Source organism: Peromyscus maniculatus, chromosome 12 (assembly GCF_049852395.1).
Source record: "Peromyscus maniculatus bairdii isolate BWxNUB_F1_BW_parent chromosome 12, HU_Pman_BW_mat_3.1, whole genome shotgun sequence".
Lineage (NCBI taxonomy): Eukaryota > Metazoa > Chordata > Mammalia > Rodentia > Cricetidae > Peromyscus > Peromyscus maniculatus.
In genome coordinates, this window is record NC_134863.1 from 42,654,087 (window position 1) to 42,671,907 (window position 17,821).

Here is a 17,821-nt window from a genome sequence, read left to right on the forward strand (position 1 = left end):
CACCTTCACACATGGAGACAGGATGAAATAGGAGGTAATTGTAGTTGATGTTCCGGAGGGAGAAGTGCATGGTGTTAAGCATGGGAAAAAGCTACATTCCTAGGACTTGCTCCTGTAGTAAGACAGAGGGGGAGGAAAGGATTGCACCTGAAGCATCCGTCTGCGATCCATCTAGCCTTCAACTCCTTATTTCATCTTGAAAAATTATTGTTCAAACCCATGGCCTTTTTTCCTTCCCTCCCCTGCCCCTCCCTTCTTTCCTCATCTTCTCTTCCTAGCTCCCTCCATACTTCCTCCCCTCCCCCTTCCCTTCCCATCTTCCTTCCCTCTCTCCCTGCTGTTCCCTCCACCCATCTTCTGACTGTTTTTGTGTGTGCACTGCTTAATGACATTTTAGACATCATTAATGTTTAAACTTCCAAAATTGTATCTTCAAATTGTTTTTGAAGTATAGTTTGTGTAACCTCTATGTAAAACAGAACAAAAACAAAAACAAAACAGAAAGAGAAATGATGCAATTATATTTTATTTTCAAAAAATTTAAATAACCAAAAAACATCTCTCACAAATCTCCAAATTCCGTAATTTTTTTCTCCTCAATTCTTGTCAGCTAATTAGTTTGGAGTTGATTCATTAAGAAAAGGCTTAAGATTCATGCATTTTCATTCTTATAAATTTTTGTACATTTTTACTTTTTTTAATTAACGTTTTGAGTAGTTAATCTCAACAAAACTAGGAATCCAGTACTTTAAAAAGTGTTTTCTATAATAGTTTAAAGCTTTATTATAATATTAAATATGCTTCAAAATATTTTAAATAAATTGCAATATACTTAAAAAGAGACTTCATATTAAAATACTACAAGAAAGGCTGTTTTCTTTTGAATCAGAGATTCTGTTTACTGAACCCTGGTAGCCTTCCAGCCATTTCTCTGTTGGCTTGGATGTTTTGGCCCTGGTAGCAGGGTGGGAGAGAGAAGAGGATCAGGAGATTAGGTACCTTCATTCTTATAAGGCACAAATAATTTTCTCCCAGATGACTGGACAGGCATGTTTATTGCCCATTAGAAAATATCTGGGTTCCTTAAATTCCAGGCTGTATGTCACTGAGAGTCCCATGGTGTGTGTGGTTACCACTGGGCATCCTCAGAGAGAGAATTAAGGGTCAGGGAATACATGCAAGAGACAACTGATGCTTCCGTCACTGTCTTGCTGTGAGTAAAACACATCTTTTGTGCTGACCCAGTAGCCTGGAGACTTCTGTCAGCATCCATGAAACTGGAAATTAATTTCCTAGGAGCTTGGAATCTGGGTAGCATCCCAGCTTTTGCAGCACCTTAGAATCTCTTTTGGCTGGTAGGAAAGCTATTTGACTTAATAGCAAAGTAATTGCTATTTTTTTTTTTTACAGTCAACATATGGGAATATATTACTGATTGCTAAATATTCATTGCTGGTTATTAAATATTCATTTTATGTTTTGAATGTAGACTATGTTTTTGAAGGATAGTAAATAACTGTGTAGTTTTTTTTTTTTCTCTCTCTCTCCTTTGGGGCCTGCCACCCAGCTCCCAAATAAATACACAGGACTTATTCTTAGTTATGAATGATGTCTGGCCTTAGCTTGGTTTAATTCTAGCCATCTTTCTAACTTAAATTATCCTGTCTCTCTTTAACTATGTTTGCCTCTGGGCTTTTTATCTTTCTTTATTCTATATATCTTTCTTTTCTGCTTACTCTGTGGCTGGCTGGGTGGCTGGGTGGCTGATCCCTGGTGTCCTCCTCTTCTCCTTTATTTGCTCCTCCTTCTTCTTTTTCGAGCTTAGATTTCTTCTTCTGTTTATTCTCTCTGCCTGGCAGCCCCACCTTTTTCTCTCTCCTGCCTAACTATTGACCATTCAGCTCTTTATTAGACCATCAAGTGTTTTAGACAGGCAAAGTAACACAGCTTTACGGAGTTAAACAAATGCAACATAAAAGAATACAACAGGTCTTTGCATCATTAAACAAATATTCCACAGCATGAATAAATGTAACTCATTTTAAACTAATATTCCACAACATAACAGTTTTTCCTATTTAGCTGTAGTTTTGCCCTCTGTTTGTTACTCTTCAGAAATAAAGTAGTGTTTCTTGCAAAATATGAAGCCTGATCCTTGCCTCAGGCCTGTAATCCTAGCTCCTCAAAAAAGTAAGGCAGGGGGATCACAAATTGAAGGCAAGCCTGGGCTACTGAGACAGTTATGTCCAGCCTACGCTACTTAATGAGACCTTGTCTGAATGCAGAAGGACCTTGTGGTATACCTAAATATGCTCAGTATGTGCAGTTTCTCCAGTAAGGACCTTAGAATATTGCTGGATGCTTATTCGTTTTGCTTTTATGCTTAGACTTCTAATAGGCTTCACTCATTGCTAACTGACTTAATTGGCCAGTATTGAAAGATTTAAGAGGAATTCTGTTTTACTTTTGACTTTTTTGTGTTTTTAACACTGAGTTCATTGTTGAAAGGAAGATCATTTTAAAACATTGCACAAACTTTTGTGGCATAATTACCTACTTTTAATGTGTATATCTTTTTAATTTTACTTAATCTGACTCTAGCTGATCAAGGGCAGCTTGCTTTGAACATTAACAGTTGTATCTCATGCACCTTCCAAATGTTAATGAACTTTCTGAGGAAATAGATTGAAGACCAGTTATACTTTAAGAAGATGTGAACAAATACTCTGGTTTTAAGACCAGAGGCTGCTGTTTTGTGGCCCATGACTGAAATGGGAAAGTTATACCAGGAATTTTAATGTATTTTTATAAGTGGCATGTTTGCAGTTTCTCTGCCTATTTCTTTCTACCAACAACCATATTTCCAAAGTCAAAAAGTAAATACGAGTGTTACAGTGGTGAATTCTTAGTGAATTCTTATTCTCCTGGTTAACAAAAACGATTGAGAAATGGACTTGGAAGGAAGCATGGTGACCATTTTATTAGGGTTTGGAAGAAAAACAATAGAGCAGGCAAGCTGAAAATCTCAGCAGCTGCCAGGAGGAAAGAACTGCAGAAGAAGAAGACAGAGAATCATGCCTTTTAAGTTAGGGTCCAAGGAAGCAGGCAGGTTCAGCCATGGACGTCAGTAAGCAGCTGTATTGCAGAATGGAGTAGGCCATATGTGTCTCAGAGAGTCAAAATGTTCAGAAGGTCATTGAAAGAGACTGTTTACTAATAAAGGAAAAAGTCCTCCCTAGAATAAAGAACAGGAGTGGGTTAGGCTATGAGCGCAGAAGTTATGTGAATGATGTTATTGTGAAAATCAAGGGCCATATAAAGAAAGTATTTCCTTATTTCTGCAAATGTAGATCTCAGACTAGAGATGTGATAATTGTCCACTCCACAGAGAAATCCTTGTCTATGCTATAGCAAAGTATCATAGGCTTCTTTGTATAAGAAGAATGTATCAGGAATGGTGTCTATGACTTTCTCTGTGGAAGTTGAGGAGTAGTTAGATCTAACTATGAACATCTCTAATAACCATGGTAACGTCTTGTGAAATATGAGTAGTCCTGAGGCATCTTTGACAGAGTGATTCTGATGTGCTTTTTCTGCCCTGCTGGAAACCAATTGTTTTCCGTTATTGATGGAGCAGCACAGCAATGAGAGCCTGATAAGAATCTATTTTCATATCCTTCAAGAAATGCAGTCATTACAAAAAAGATTGGATTTAAGTAATAACTATTTACAAAAATGTCAACAGACTAGGAATCAGAGTTCTAATGTTCTGTATCCATAATGAAAAAAATATAATCAGACTACCAGACATCTTCTGAACACCCTATTACATTCTGCCAAAGCTAGCCTCCAATTTAGAAGTGCTGACAATGAATATCTGTTTGGTAAGGTGAATATGCTGAAAAATTCAATAAAAACTTTAAATTAAGAAATGGGTTAATAGGACAGATTACCTCTTCCCAGCCAAAATGACATTAGATATCAATGAACTAGAATCAACCTTTCTAAACTACTACCACCACAGCAAAACTGACAAACAACCAAAGTCTTGATTTTCTTGTTTTTTATGATTAAAGACTGTATTGTCAATTCCCATGCTCTCTTTTGATAGTCAATAGTAATTTTAGTATAATATTTTAAGAATTTGGCCTAAAATTCAAGCTTAATGTTCATGGCTAGAAACATACATGTTGTTAGGTAATGAATTTTCATGAAGTGAACTCACCAACGTAAATACATTCTGAAGGAGGTATCAGCAGATCAGCTGCCCCTCGGTTGCTCAGAGACCTCATTTGCAGCAAGTTCCCTGTAGTTACTGCCCACCCACCCAAGTCTTACTTTGTAGTGTGATGGAGTCATTAAGAGTTCAGAAGTATCCCTTTGTCCTGATGTTGGCTCCTCTCTCTGTGGTGCTCTCTAAAGCCCCCTATTCTTGTTTGCAGCAGTGTTTTGTTCATTTCTCCTTCATGTAAGCTTTCTTCCTAGTGTGTGTGGCATCTGAATGACTGTCAATAAAGAACTGTTGTGTACAACGCTTCGAAGTATTTATGCATTTCTGATGGGTGTGTTTGACTTCAGGCCTTCATCTTTAGTAAGCTCCTCAGCATTTTCTGAAGCCCTTACAGTCACTTCTGGCCATGGAGTGGTTCACCTTGCTGCTCACCCCTTCAATACTTTCTAGTGTCAATCATCTTTTTCATATCTTTTTGGGAGAGTGCAATTTCAACACACTTTTCTCTGATGACCAATGAAGTGGAGTCTCCTATTGTATGTTTATTCAAAATCTTAATATGTTGCTCCCTTTTAATTTTGTTTATAGTGTCTTCTCATGACCACCCTCCCCCCAGTTCATCATTTACTTTATGCTTTGAATGTTTGGGTCCTGTTTAAATTTTATGCCTGCTCCAAATGTGTGCAGATATCATTCTGTGTCTCTTCTAAGAAAACTTTGTTTCATAGTTAGGGTTAAAATACCTCAAGTTGATTTTCTAAAAGAATACTATTGTCTCGTGGTCAAGATTTGATTCCTTCCCCACTAGTATCCACCAGCATTTATGAAAAACATCTTTTTAAAAACACAGTCTACAAATACTTGACCTTATATAGCAAGCTGCTGTGTTTTTTTTTCCTTCTAAAATTTTGTCTGTCCGTGTTTGTCTATCCATATCTCATCGCCACTGTGTTAATGTGAAGGATATCAGCTTGTTTGTGTTCCTTTGAAGATTGTTTTATTTAATCTTGGTTATTGGCGTTTTGCTGTGAGGGTTAGAATCTGTTTGTTTCTGCTGCAGCAATGCCTCCTGGGGGTTTTGACTGAGGTTATATTAAATCTATAGATCAATTTAAGGAGAAGTGACAACCTTATAATACTGAGTCTGTCAGCCTACTGGAAGGTTATATCTCCTTAGGACTTTGCTATTTCTGACTCTGTGCATGTGCGTTGACCTTGTTCTTCTCCTGTTAGCTCCCCATTCCCGTGTGCTTCATATTTTCACATACCATTGTGTCATGCAGCATTTTAGAGTTTTAGATTCTAGTCCAGATTTATAATGCTCTTTCTAGAAATGACGGAAATGTTTAACATTGGACCCTTAATGCCAGTAATTGAATAAAAACTAGTTTATTTGATAATGTGCCATGAACACATTTACATAGTAAATATCATTCCGTGCAATCCCAGTTGCTGTGATATAGTCTTTCTGTCATTAAACATGAATTTATTTGCTTTTGGTTTTGGGGGGCAGGTAGGTGAGGCTTTGCACTACACCCCAAGGGCTTTTTTAGACCTGTGTTTCTTAGACCGAATCTCATGGAAGTAGACTTTCACGGTGCAGAGGCTTTGAACCTTGTTACCAGTTTGCCCTCTAGAAATGCTGTGTATATTCTCCTCTTACCACATGTGGATTCTATTTCCTGTTCCCAGACACCGCCGTCCTTGTTCATAGTCAAACCTTTATTATGTGACATCCCCCCCCCAACTTTTACACATAAAACACATAGCCTTGTATGAACTCGAAGTTTCATGAAAATGTTTTGCCTTCCTTTTTTTTTTTGTATTGATTTGCTAATGTCCATCTTTCATATCTTAAAATGTCAAGGCTTTCCATTAGACTGACACATGCTTCCTCTTTCACACAGGTGGCAACCTAGATGACTGAGTCATCTCTTGATTGCTGACCCTCTGAACCCCTGTCCGTTTTGTCCTCTGGTCTCTAATTGATCTCGTTTCCTTATCCTTTCTCAAATAATATTTACTTTTTGCTATACAGATTAAGATATGGTATCTAATAACTGAGTGGTACACGGCCTTATTTACCATGTTGTTTTCTCTTAGGGCATTATATAAAACAATTTTCCCCTTTTGTAAGTCCTTAAGAGATTTCTGTATTGCAGGTGAGCAATGGTAAGCTGTGACTGAACCATGGCTCTTGTCTTTACTGAGAGTCTAAAGATTTTGTGATCATACTATGGAAGCAGTTGTCTAGACACCCCCTGGTCTTTCTGCTTGTCTTGTATATTGAACATCACTTGTGTTTGGTCTGGTAAGATGGCACTTAATGCCAAACCTGATTACCCAACTTTAATCCCCGTGACCAATATTGTGGAAGGAGAGAACCAATTCTGGCAGTTTGTCCTCAGACCTCCCACCTCACCTCCAGACACACAGACACACACGCATGCACGCACGCACGCACAGAAATACATACATGCAATAAAATGAAAATAATTTTTCCAGTATTCCGCCTGCAGCTAATGAGATTTATAATGAATGAAAATTGGCAAATAGAGCAGATTAAACTTTCTAGATTTGTGAGATACTGAAGCTCAAGTTGGCCCCTTTCTGCCACTCTGTTCATTTGCTTCTCTTCTCTCTCTTTGCCTCTGGTCATTGCCCAGACACACAAGTTTGCTCATATCAGTGAAACATCTTGCCATCAACATATTCCCCTCTGGCTTCATCTTGTGGCCTTTGATGCTCGTCTTTGTGAAGAGACCCAGGGAGCAAGAAGTTGAAAATACAGTATTCTTCCCTTTAATTTAAAGACATCTTTGTACTCTACTTCTGTTCTTCCCTCATGTGTGGGGGCACTATCCACCACTGCCACATTTCCCCAGAGTGCTCTTGAGTAAGAATAGTAGAAAATATTACAGAGAAGGATTTAGAGTGTGGAGATAAACAGAAAATACAGGATAGCCTCAAAAGGACCTGGAACCTATTCCATGGGGCCCTGACTATCTCTGCCCTAAGATATTTATAAAAATACCAAGGGGTGGAGCAAAAGACCTCCCCCCAGCACAGGCAAGTGCAGACCATCTCAGACACCTGCACTCAGGCCTGTGGTCCTAATCATCTCTATGCAGACCTCCTGGGTAAAGCCACGAGGAACCTGAAAACGGGCTCCCACACTCAGGAAGCCAGTCTGCTTCTCCCCACTCCTCCTCCCCCAACCCCCTACACTTGGTCTCTGCTGAGCCCACAGAAGTGGAGGAATACTTACAGTAATGATTCTGTGTGATAAACTAGCCAAATAATGATCTGGTTCTTCAGCCTTCTTTACCAGCTTTAATTAAGGTTCTAATGAATATGTACTTGGGGCTTTAGGGTTTGTCATAAATGAATTATGATCAGATCTCATTGCACAACTACTATGAAAATGTGTCTTTTTTATGTTGAAAATTATTACTCTGCAGTTGTATGTTACACAAAATCTTAGAAGTAGCTATATTTTATTTATTTTTTTCTTTGGAAAATCATGAGATAGTTAAAATAGGTTATAATCTGCATGGATTTTAAGTATTGGATGGTGATAATTTTAGGATAACATTAGAATGTTTATCAGAGCCATTTTGTTTTGACTTTTATACTTTTACACACACGGAAGACTGAACTTTGCCATTCAGCCAGTTTATTTTCAGTTTATGCTTTTGAAGTAAAGTAACATTGTGCTTTTCCAGAAAAAAAAAAGTTCTAACTATATTATTTTGAAATTAGCCATCCTTTCATCAACATTTTCCCCTGTGCATATTATGTATGAGTTTTGTTCTTTGTGTCCGGTTAGTATTGGAACTTTACTTTGGGAAAGGAATGCATGCCTCTTAGGTAACACCTTCATGGTAACTATAACACCACTGGCCTAACTGCATCCGTACACGTCTCTGTAAATCAAGAGCTTACTAATATTACTAGAACTTTTCTCGTTCTCTTAAGACTTCAACATTTTGTTAACCTTCATCAGAGTCTGACGTGTGTTTCTCTTAAATGGCGTCTGATGTGGTGTGTCCCTTCAGTTCACTGTGGTTTCCTGTTTTTTTCATACATAGAGAAACGTCCTTTGAGGTATTAAGCATCTTACCTTTCTTCTGTAATGGTGCACCAGGCCTAAGCTTCCCTGCAGGTTCAGCGTCTTGTAGGCCTGGCCTGACATTTCTTCTGTGCTGCTCCCACACGCTTTCCTGTAATTCCTTCAGTGCTTGGTGAGTGTTCAGTCGGCAGGGTTTTCCGTTTTCTCCACCCGTCTCCCTTAGCATTGCAAACCCTGCCTGCCAAAGTGCACGTTCCTCAAGGCCGAAGGTGGTGTGAGGTCCTTCCATAGTTAAGCGCCTCCGACAGCATTGCCATTTAGGTAGATATGGCCCATCAGTGGCTCGGAGAGGCTGGCAGAGTCAACACCAATTAGGAACTCATCAAAACTGTTCGTTCTTGGGCCCCACCAGGAGCCACAGAATAACTTAGGTTCCTGATTCTCTGTGACAATAAGCCCTTTAAATGATTTAATCTGTGCTACTGTTTGCTGCAGAAAATGATAATAATTCAGAATATTCAAGTTGTAACTGTATGCGATCTTCATTGAGAAAATTGGCATTGAGCGAGGCCAGGGAAATTTTAGCTCATTTCTGCTTATTTTCTCTAGAGACAATAGTAAAGAAAAACCCAAGGTTTAATTATGCACTATCTTTCGGGAGCATGCATATAGCTCTTGTGTCCTGTTTTGAAGACTGAACTATAAATGTTTAAAATGTGAATAGTTTCTTCCTTCCATCTATTCATGAATAGGAATTTGGCATTGTGAAGGGAGGAAAGGTTGCTAAGGACCAACAGATGATGGATGTTACAGATTTTCATGGTGGAAAGGAGGGTGGGTGAGTGCTGGAAATTGCTATGTTTGAGGAAGAAGAGACAGGCCTTTTCTGAATCCATTCAGTGGTCCCTAAAGTTCTGAAGCACGTCAGTGCATTACTTATTGAAACTGTTGCTATATGATATATAATAAAATATATTAATTGGTAGATCTTGAATAAAAAAAATTCTACAAGATGGTTACATTTATAAAAGAAGCTTTCAAATTGTATTCAGACGAAAGGTCAGAGAGCATGTGATTTTCATCTCTGCAAAAAGCTTTGGAGAGGTGGTAGGTGACTGATCCCTAGTTAAACTGCCTTGAGTATACAAACAAAAAGATCAAGATGTCTGACACTTTGACCTTAATGCCCTCTATTTGATAAACTTTGAGATACATCTTGATATCCAATGACTGAATGAAAAACTAAGATTCTTGTTAGATGCTTAGCAAATGCATAATAATCAAGTGAACACATTACATGGAGCCTGAATTATGAACAGTATTTTCAACTATTCTAATACAAATACAATACCATTTCTGTGTGAACAGTGTAACAAATGTAACAGGCCTGTCTGTTCTGGAACTCCCTCTGTAGACCAGACTGGCCTTGAACTCACACTCCTGCCTCAGCCTTCCTATTGCTTGGATTAAAGGCGTGCACCACCATCTGGCTCAAATATAATACTATTAACGTTATGGTTTACTTCTTTCTCTCAGTGGAAACTATCTCTTCATTGACACTTGACTCATTGACTCATCTTTTCCCCTTGCACAGAACCATTGTACCATGGAAAGTCTTCAGACAGTGCCTGCATGAGGTCCATCAGATTAGCTCTGGCCTGGAAGCAATGGCTCTAAAATCAACCATTGATTTAACGTGCAATGACTACATCTCAGTTTTTGAATTTGATATTTTTACCAGGCTGTTTCAGGTAAGCTATACACTTACTTAATCTATCTATCCCCTCCTCCCCTCCCTTCCTCCAGAGCTCTGTGTATATGTCTTTTCATCATACAATATACAGAAACATAGGGACAACACTGTCAGTCTTGTAGCCAGTGGTCAATCCTCCAAGTTTAGAGTGAGTCCTATGTACAAGCTTGGTATATCAGGTCATGTGATCCTGTAGGTTGTTTGCTAGTATTAGTGATTCCAGGAAAGGAATTGCTTTAAACTCCATTTTTAACTTTCCACTTTGTTCATCTTTAAGCCCAATGGCTGATAGTTTGAAACTGTTAGAGGTGTGTGTCGCCAGAGTTGCATCCCATCTATTTGGCAATGGCACTTTTTGGATCAGAAGATAAACAGTAAAGCTAGAAATAGGTCAGTGATCTATCTATAGGGTACTGTGGTCTTATACCACTTTACAAGTTGCTCCCCTCTCTTTCAACAAGTTGTAACAAATATTTTATTCATGACAACAGATGTTCTTCATCAGTATATTTATTACTGTCTATATAATTGTCTGTCACAACTTTGTATGATATTAATTTATAAAATTCTTATCAAAAATTTGTTTTTCTTTCTGCTTGGTCCAATGATAACTTTGTGTTATTTATTATTTATCCTTTTTAAGCATTCACCAAATATTTTTACATAGATATTCAAAAGCAAGTGGCATAATACTGAAACAGTCATTTTTTTTCTATATATATATATATATATATATATATATATATATATATATCCAAATGGAATTTCTCTAAATGCAAAAAATTGAAATTTGTGTTTTGAGTTTAGTTTTGCCACTGAAACGTATATTATTTATGGGAATCAATTCAAGCACTTACAAAATGAAATCATACTTTTAATATGTTTACAATTCTAGTTGTAATAATTATAGTAAATGTGGTAAGATTGACTAGACACCAAGCTTATTTGTCTTCTGAAAGTATAATTTCAATCTGGACATTGATACATTCTGATTGTGATATTAGTAAATACAATGTTAAGAGTATGACGCTGGCTGCAAGTTTCCTATGCTGTGTGATCTGCAACTTTAATGCTAGCTGCACAGTCTAGATAACTGATTATTTAGCCAGAAAGCACTGCCCGGCATGAACTTAACATAACTCGTTATGAGAAGACCAATAGACTCCAGCCAACAGCACAGCTAGGGTAGATTTTACTTTATCAAATTTAAAATAATAGCTCTACATAGTATATGGGGTAAGAAATTCGATAAGATATGGTAGAAAGTATGTGTTTGCTCATTTTAAATTTCTAGTTGCATAATGGTTATTTTCTTCTTGTATACATATTGTGAGTCTCTTTTTAAATTATTTAATAATGTAATTAAAGCCTGTACTTGTAAATGATCATAAGAAGGCTTTCAGAAAAGCATTATGTTACCCAATACTAATCATTTACAACATAATTCGCTCCTGTTAAAGATTTCTGATCATTTTGCAGAACAAAGGCTTCAGTTTTAATGGAAATCAAGGATTCTTCATGGTCAGAGTTTTGATTCTTTACCTTGTGATGAAGAAAGCTTATGTAATTTTCACAGTTAAACCTAGCAGAACTTGAGTTTATTTTCATTTATGGTTGTAGTTATTTGGGGTGTGTGTGTGAGAGAGAGAGAGACAGACAAACAGACAGACAAAGACAGAGAGATAGTTGTGGGTGACTTTTTAGAGTGGATATCAAGAGCTCTAATACCTCAGTTATATAATACAGCTTCATTTTGCTTATATGCTTACCTACTACCCACACTGCTGTTTGCTCTGTGCATACATTGTTTTGTATGTAACTAAGAGATAGACAACTAGCCTTAATATTCTGAGGTTTGCTTATCTTGTGTGTATTTACTGTACTGTGAGAAAGGGAAAGCATAGATAATGTGACAGCTGTAGGCAGGGTTTTTGTCCCTCCAGCCAGCTCCCAAATAACTACATAGAGGCATCACTAATTATAAATGCTCAGCTAATGACTTGGGCTTGTTACTAGCTAGCTCTTACAACTTTAACCCATATTTCTTATCTGCTCTCTACCACATGTCAGTACCTTTTTTCAGGGAGGCATGTTCATCCCCTGCTTCCTATGTAGCTAGCTGCCAACTTCCCCCTCCTCCTTCCCAGCATTCTCTCTGTCTGGCTCTCCCACCTAACCTCTTTCTCACTAGCTATTGGCCAGTTTGCTCTTTATTAAATCAATGAGAGCAAAAACATCATCACATGTACAAAAGGATTGTTCTGCATACCTTTCACCTGGGCAGGTTCTTGGTAATTGTTTCAAAACAGTTAATTGTGGCAGTGACTCACCAAATGGGATTAATCCTCTAATTTCTGAGATTCCTCCTTAACTCTGGTTTCTGTACTCACTATTTAAACACTTCAACCATACTCATCACGTGTGGCTTCAAATATGAGGAAACTTGTTTTATGGTATTTTAAGTGTTACTGACCTTTATCTTTACATACAATTAAAAGTTAAGTGATAATTTTCTTAAATTCACTATTATCAAAACTTTGTATTTCTACAGCCTTTGTAAAAATGTGTTTTTTAGTGTTGTAAGTACATAAGCATCTGTTTTATTATAACTTGATAATGGTGGTTCTTTAGTACATACTTCTTACGGTCTTGCATTACTGGGGTTTAGTGTTTTCCTGGTCATTAGGGTTTGTGGTCTGAAGTAGAGAGAGCAACATGGATGGCTCTTTAGGAGGCAGTGAAGAGAAGCCCAGCACTGAGGGAGAAGGCTACAGGAATGGCAGGACTAACAGACCTCTCCTTCTTCCCAGCCCTCCTCCTGAAGTCCACATGGAACTTCAGCAAACGCTGGTGAACCTGGGAAGGAAGTGGCTGTGCTGTGTGGTCCTCTTCCACTTCCTCTTCTTTCTCCCACCTGTGCCCTTCTCTTTTTACTCTTCAGGTCAATGAGAGGCTGGGACAGGACGATACTTGAGTCAGGCAGTGAATACCTGCATCTTTCCTCCTAGTCCTTCCCCAGAACTGCAACTTGTCTTCTCTTCCCATTTCCCCTACTGCTGGAAAAGCCTGGGTCATTGAAATACTATGTTAGTGTGTCTGTGGGGGTGGGGTGGCAGAATAAGGAAGGAATATTTGGGAGAGCATTCTAGTCACGGGGAACATGAAGCCGTAACAGAATAGAGAAGTGTCTAAGAGAAGGAAGCCGTCATTGCTAGCAAGGTTTCCAGAGAGGAAGGTTTCTCAGATAGAGTAGACGAGCTGCGGCTGCTCCTCCAACCTAAGTTGTTCATCTGTTGAATTCACCTCAGTAGATTCTGTTGCTGTTTAATAGCCTCCCAGTAACTTTGTGAGGAAAAAGATTTCCTTAGATCCTAGACAAATGAGTTATAAAAATAATTAGTTAAAGATTTATTTTCTCGAAAGTATGTTTTTCTTTCTTTAAGCCAGGGCATGGGGGCTTTTGACTATGCTGGATGGGTTGCGTTCACAACTGCACAGACTATCACATAAATATTTTTGCAATAAGAAGTTGTCCCTCGGACTTAATATCTCTGGGGATAGCTTTAACCTTCAATTTCATCTTGGTTTTTAGTTGTATTTTGATCTGTTAATTGCTTCTCTGTAAAGTTTTGGATTCAGACAGCCTATTTCCAGAATGTGTGTGGACATTGATGGAAGCAGCTCCAGTGTTGGGTTGATATTCCCCTTTGCCTTGTCCTTCTTGGATGGTGGAGCAAAGCAATAAAACAAAACCCAAAACGTCTAGCATGGCAGGCAGTAATTTCTCCATTGCCTTTTTGATATATGCTGATATTTTTTCCAAGAATTGTTTTATGCAATTTCAGTCAAGCCTTAAGAAGAAAATTAAAAACATGCTGGAGTTTTTCAAGTGCAGAGCCGGCGTCTGTGTTGCTAGTGTCTCAGGCCTCCTCTCTAACCCAATTAGATGTGTCAGTGTGATGAGGAAATTCCCCAAAGACGTTTCTTGTTAAGTCAAAAAGTCTAAGAAGCTCTTGAGTACAAAATCATTCTTTCTTGTTATCCCCATTGTAAGGGACACATGGTCCTTGCAGAATCCTGCCTTATATATTTGAAACTCGCTTTACAATGAAGACCAAGAACAAGTTTCCAAACAAATGACCGCCTGCACTCTCCTACAGTCATCCAGTCTGGGATGCCAGTTTCAGCAGCTTGAAGTTGGTGACTTGAAACACCTACTTTTTTTTTTTCTTCTTCACATAGATGATTTGAGTGAAGAATCTGGCAGAACAGATGGAGTGTGCTGCCAATTCTTTGGAAGAAGTGTAGCTTCAGTCTTGAAAGTATTGCAGGGATGATTCATCCACACCCTGCAGCAAAGCTGCCTGTTACTCCCTGCCTTTTTTCTCATGCCATGATACCTGGAGAGACACCTAATTAGATTAGGAGAGATTGATATGAAACACATGTTTTTGTGAAAAGTTTCCTTCTCGCTGAGCTTGTTTTCAAAGCCTAAACCTTTCCCAGGTCCATAACAAAGCTTGCATACAGCAAGTATAAGGACCGAGCCTGTTACCTTGAACCACCCCCTCTAAAGCAACCCTGTATATATGTAATTATCACAGCCTGATTACTATGTATCTGATGCTGCTTGAGTGACTGGGATCCAGGCCCAAGCCGCACAGGAATGCTCCTTGGCCTTACATGGCTTGTGGTTATTGTGTAACCTTTTCCAGAACATTTAACTTTAGTAACATGGTTTGCTGTTATTCAAGGCATCTGAGCAAGAAGCAGCAATGGACAAAACAGATGGGAAAGGCGACTCTGTCAGGATAACAGCTCCAAGTGGGAGGGTCTAATAGGCCTCATTGAGGAAGAGGTGGATATTCAGGTGAGCCTGAGATTCCGCAAATTCAAAGGCTCTAAGGTTGGAGAGGGTTTTATATTTAAAACTAGTAGAGAAGGCCACTAGTGGGCTACAGACAAGTCAGTGACAGCAGTAAGTACAGAAATCAACTGGGGATTGAACCCTAAGACCAGTTGGTCACATATTCCATTTTGTGGTGATCATAAATTCTCTATGGAGATATACACTTGGTTTTCATTTTCCCCTCTCTATTGTATTCCTAAGAAACATGGTTTTTGTTTCAACACATTTCTGTAAAACAAAACAAGCTATTGTCTGTTTGCTGTTAGTTAACAAAGATTGACCTAAAGCTCATAGGCCATATTAACTTAAAAAATATAGAGGAGACTTTTTTTCCTCTAAGCGTGTGAAACAATGTCATTGGTGTGTATTTTGTGGGTAATCTCTTTCCATTGATTTCTCTGTTTAGCCTTGGGGCTCTATTTTACGGAATTGGAATTTCTTGGCTGTGACACATCCAGGCTACATGGCATTTCTCACATACGATGAAGTTAAAGCGCGTCTGCAGAAATACAGCACCAAGCCCGGAAGGTAAGACTCCAGCAATAGTACTAGATGTTTCGCTTAAAGAGAAAGCTTCCTGCGGTTCACTGAGGAAAACTGGCCAGAGCTTCAAAGGCCCAGGTGGGATGGGAAAGCTGATAGACTGAAAGGGTGCATTTTGAGTGAGTCCTTAAATTATTATATTGAATTTTAACATTGTCATGAAGTAGAAAGTGATGTTAGTACATTTAAAGATTATGTAATGCTTGATTCTCTTTCTCAAATCAGTGTGGGATGTTTTCATATTAGTTCTGTTATGTTTACAGTGTTCCAGTTTAAACTTATGTGTGTATATTGAACATTCAAATATTGTGTTGAAGACAAAATTAAGTAGTAAGTACTCATTACGTAGAAAATTAGTTTTCTGTGTATCATTTTAGGACAGCTTTGAGGAGTTTCAGGTAGTATCTATTACTAAATGTAGAGTAATGTATAAATACATATCAATATGCATATATGCAAATAAGTACATAAAAGTATGTAAGTTCGTTGTTATATTTCAATTCAGTTCCATGCCCTTGTCAATTTAGCATAACCTACTTCGTTGTAGCCTCAAAATTTGTTTTGCTTTTCAAATGACTAATCCAAGTGACTGTCAGAGGTCTAGGTGTTTAGTCGGCTCTTCTGGCATTGGTCAGGAAATCTGGCTTTCCCTGGCTCAGTGTGGCATCTAGACAGGTGTTAGGCATACAGTCGGCCTTCTGTAATGACATCTAAGCCACAGCAGACAAAGTCCTGGATACAATGTCAGTGGCATTAGAGACCTGTCCTGGAAGTCTTTACATTTTAGTAGTTTGTCACTGTACCATTAGGTTGTTCCAGTTTATGGGAGAATTTTCTTTGTCTTTAAGTCTCTCTTTTCTACTAAGATCGGCTTAAATTGACATAGAACAATTGTGCTTATTTGGCCTTTAATACAGTCTCCTTAAGTCAGAGCTAAGAGTTTCATTTCCTTCTCTGATAATGAAAATGCTCATATTTTAAACATTTAATATGTCATATTTATAGGAGTTGTGGTACAAAACCAATTAGGTCCTATCGAAGCCCTCCCTGTAGATCCTAGGGAGGTAATCATTCTGATCCCGAGCCGTATCAGGTAATTTGTATCACCCAAAGTTTAGATGAATCATTTTGCTTCATTCAAGGATCACTCCTCATAATAATGCATGGGTAGTAATTATAGTATGTGAGGTGGGATTTGGATATTTGAGATCTGGTTAGAAAAGGCCTGTATGAACAGATGGTTACTTGCTTTGTGAAATAGCTATCTAACCGGCCCTTTCTCTTAGAAAGTATGTATTCTCTGGCTTCACAGTAAATCAAACATTGAAGTCCACTCCAAGGACATTTGAGTGCCTTCAGTAGTACTTTACCTGGATCACAACCAATCAAACATTAACTGCCTGCCTTGAAAGAATGTTCACCCAGCATGCATAAGGCCCTGTGTTTGGTTCTCAGTACCCCTCCAAAGAACTGAGAATCTAAGGAGCTAATCTCTTGAATGACTGAGGCTCAAGAATGACTTTTAATCATGAGCCACCCTGTGAAAATGAAACAGATAGATCTGATTATGTTAATCATGCCGTTTTAGAGAATAAGGTACTAAAGCTGAAAGAGTGAATTTACTTCTTCCTAAGGGAAGCGGGAGTAGCTACACAAAGAGGGGTCAACAGCAAATGATGTAAAGCTGTTGAGCAAATGGAATGGAAGCAAAAATTTACCTGTGAGGAACAAACCATTCTTAGTAGCCATATGTGGCTCTCACAAATTATTAATATCAGCGAACTTGGTATGGAGGGCTTGAACCTCCTCTATAATGACTGATTTTCAAAACACCATCCTAAGACAGTGTAGAGAAAAAGAAAAGATGTTTACTAAAACCTGACAATTCTACAGATATGCAAGATGCATAATTATGTAATTACTTTTAAAATATTAACCATTCAATTGTGCAACAGTGTTCTTCAATTTAATATCAAATTCTACATGTTTTCTCAAATACATAGTCTCCACAATCTCTGATATTTCTACATTTTATTCTTTATTTAGAAGTATTGTATAAATTTTGAGGGAGATATTTTGGAAAGATTTATTTACTGAGTGTATGTATTTATTCACCATGTGCATGCAGGTACCCCTAGAGGCCAGGGGGGGACCACATATCCTGGGACTGGAATATAGGTGGTGTAAAACCACTTGGTGTGTGTGCTGAGAACCAAACCCAGCCCTTTGCAAGAACAGCAAATGTCCTTAATTGCTGAGTTACTTCTCCTGCTCCTTATACATTTCTTATGTAACAAGGGATCTTCCAGATGA

At 38.3% G+C, this 17,821-nt stretch overlaps 1 protein-coding gene across 7 annotated transcripts in view; it reads left to right on the top strand.

Moving 5' to 3' along the window:
- Positions 1-17,821, top strand: part of Cblb (Cbl proto-oncogene B) — a 186,031-nt gene that overhangs the window by 94,522 nt on the left and 73,688 nt on the right. For all 7 annotated transcript variants that reach the window (XM_006989990.4, XM_006989988.4, XM_042259418.2 and 4 more), the window contains exons 5-6: positions 9,898-10,054; positions 15,372-15,493. In XM_006989990.4, coding sequence (XP_006990052.1) covers positions 9,898-10,054; positions 15,372-15,493 — 279 coding nt within the window. The remainder of the gene's footprint in view (positions 1-9,897; positions 10,055-15,371; positions 15,494-17,821) is intronic.